The following is a 1,817-nucleotide window of genomic DNA, read 5'->3' as shown; positions in this document are numbered from 1 at the left end:
GTCCACACAAGCCAGGAGGCACTGAACTACCAATTAACTCAAAAAACAAGGAATAATAATAATAATAAATAGAACGTATATGTAAAAGCTAGAAAACACAGCGCCTCTAGAGGTTGGGCGCGGAGCTAGACAGATGTCGTGTACAGTAATTAAGACTGCACACACACACACACACACACACACACACACACACACCGGCGAGCTTGAATTAGCGCGCGGCAGTGTCGCTACAAAGGAAAGTTGCCACTCACCAAATAGCAGAGATGCTGGTTGCAGATAGGCACAACAAAAAGACTTTCATAATTAAATCTTTCGACCATTAAGGCCTTCGTCAACAACACACACACACACACACACACACACACACACACTCACGCTAACCCTTTCTTTACCAGCGTAGCTTACAAGAAACATCGTCTTTCCATGGATGTATTTTGCATCAAACCGATTTTAACTACTCTTTGCCACTGTTTACTTGAAGCTCCATGCAAGTTGTGACTGTTCCTGACAACAAATGGCAGGAACTAACGCGCGGGAAGAGGGGAAACAATTTTTGAGCGTGACTAGTTGCTGCAGTCTTCATTGTGAAGAATTGATGATAAAAACGCGTAAAATACGCAAGTTTTGCAATTTTGTTTACAGTGAAATAATTATCATGTGTTGTGACAATCCTTCCTGCATAAGAACATCATACATTTGACTTGGATAATGATTTCCAGATAAGATAAACTGTGAAAAACCTCATGTTGCTTCAAAGCAACAGTGGAATTGAATGGAAATTCCGTAATATAATGCCCCACTTTACAAATCTATTGATGTAGGTGTTTGAAATTTTGCTTTGCAGGTATAAAATCACATTCTAGACACTTTTAAAATTGTGTCTATGTCTGGCTTTTTGACTGATGCTGACCTAGAACATATTATGAATTTACCCGATAATGAGTTCAATGCATCCATTGATGTCCCTGATGGGGATATATCAGATGTTGGGGACGAAGATAAAGATGAAACTGTCGAAACTGATGAAAGTTCTCAAGCTATTTCCGAAGCAGCTGTCATGAATTTCATTCAGATGGTGGAAAAGGAGGATGGAACTGAAATTTCGGCAATTAGAGAGGAGCAAGAGATAGAATATGAATTTCCAAAGGTAGGGATCACTAACAGAAGTAACAATATTGAGAAAGTACGTAAGTATAAGTATAATTACGTACTTTAGACGTCAATATCTTTAAATTTCAGGCTGTTGTGGTCAGGAGTGGTAAAGTTATTGATTCTCAACCAAAATCAGATGTAAGCGACAACAATACAAATGAAGGAGTGTACTGCCTGCCATCGGGTTCCCCTAAATGGCAGGCAACACCGCATAACAGCCACGCTATGAGGGAAACAAACTGACAGCCAAACAGGCGAAGACATCAGGTAAACACGCCAAAGATTCCAGTCGATTAATAGGAACCTTTCCTTGCAGAGGTCGCCGCGACATATCTGGCCACTGATTCCTACGCCAGGTTTCTATTGGCTCCAGCTCACTATATAGGCCCGGCCGGTCGAAGGCAGACCAGTCTTCGTCCGCTGTTAATGGCAACCGCTATAGCAGAGTCTCCAAAAAGATATCACCGAAGCCACTGTACTGCACCGCCGATCTTAGTACCAGCCGACCAAGAGGAACCACATCTCCAGCTAGATCAATGGACGTCTACATCTATTGTACAGGCAGCTACTGTATTGTAGAAGAAGTTACTTTCAATAAACTGTTGGAGAATACAACAAGGAGCACCATCTACACATGAGCAGCAGCAGCAGCAGCCAAGTAAAAC

The 1,817-nt window shown here is 41.8% G+C and overlaps 1 protein-coding gene across 1 annotated transcript; it reads left to right on the top strand.

Moving 5' to 3' along the window:
• The first annotated feature begins 883 nt into the window (after positions 1–883).
• Positions 884–1,599, top strand: LOC124798935. The gene is made up of 2 exons (XM_047262470.1): positions 884–1,147; positions 1,240–1,599. The coding sequence occupies exons 1-2, from the start codon at positions 884–886 to the stop codon at positions 1,393–1,395; spliced, it is 420 nt and encodes a 139-aa protein (XP_047118426.1). The 3' UTR covers positions 1,396–1,599.
• Positions 1,600–1,817: the final 218 nt, after the last annotated feature.

Source organism: Schistocerca piceifrons, chromosome 5 (assembly GCF_021461385.2).
Source record: "Schistocerca piceifrons isolate TAMUIC-IGC-003096 chromosome 5, iqSchPice1.1, whole genome shotgun sequence".
NCBI classification, from domain to species: domain Eukaryota; kingdom Metazoa; phylum Arthropoda; class Insecta; order Orthoptera; family Acrididae; genus Schistocerca; species Schistocerca piceifrons.
This window is presented reverse-complemented; position numbering and strand designations above follow the sequence as displayed.

Excerpts from the sequence above, each read along its gene's own strand:
- LOC124798935 (XM_047262470.1), top strand. The coding sequence starts at position 884 with ATGTCTGGCTTTTTGACTGATGCTGACCTAGAACATATTATGAATTTA. Across the intron at positions 1,148-1,239 it reads TAGAATATGAATTTCCAAAG|GCTGTTGTGGTCAGGAGTGG; the intron begins GTAGGGATCACT and ends TTTAAATTTCAG.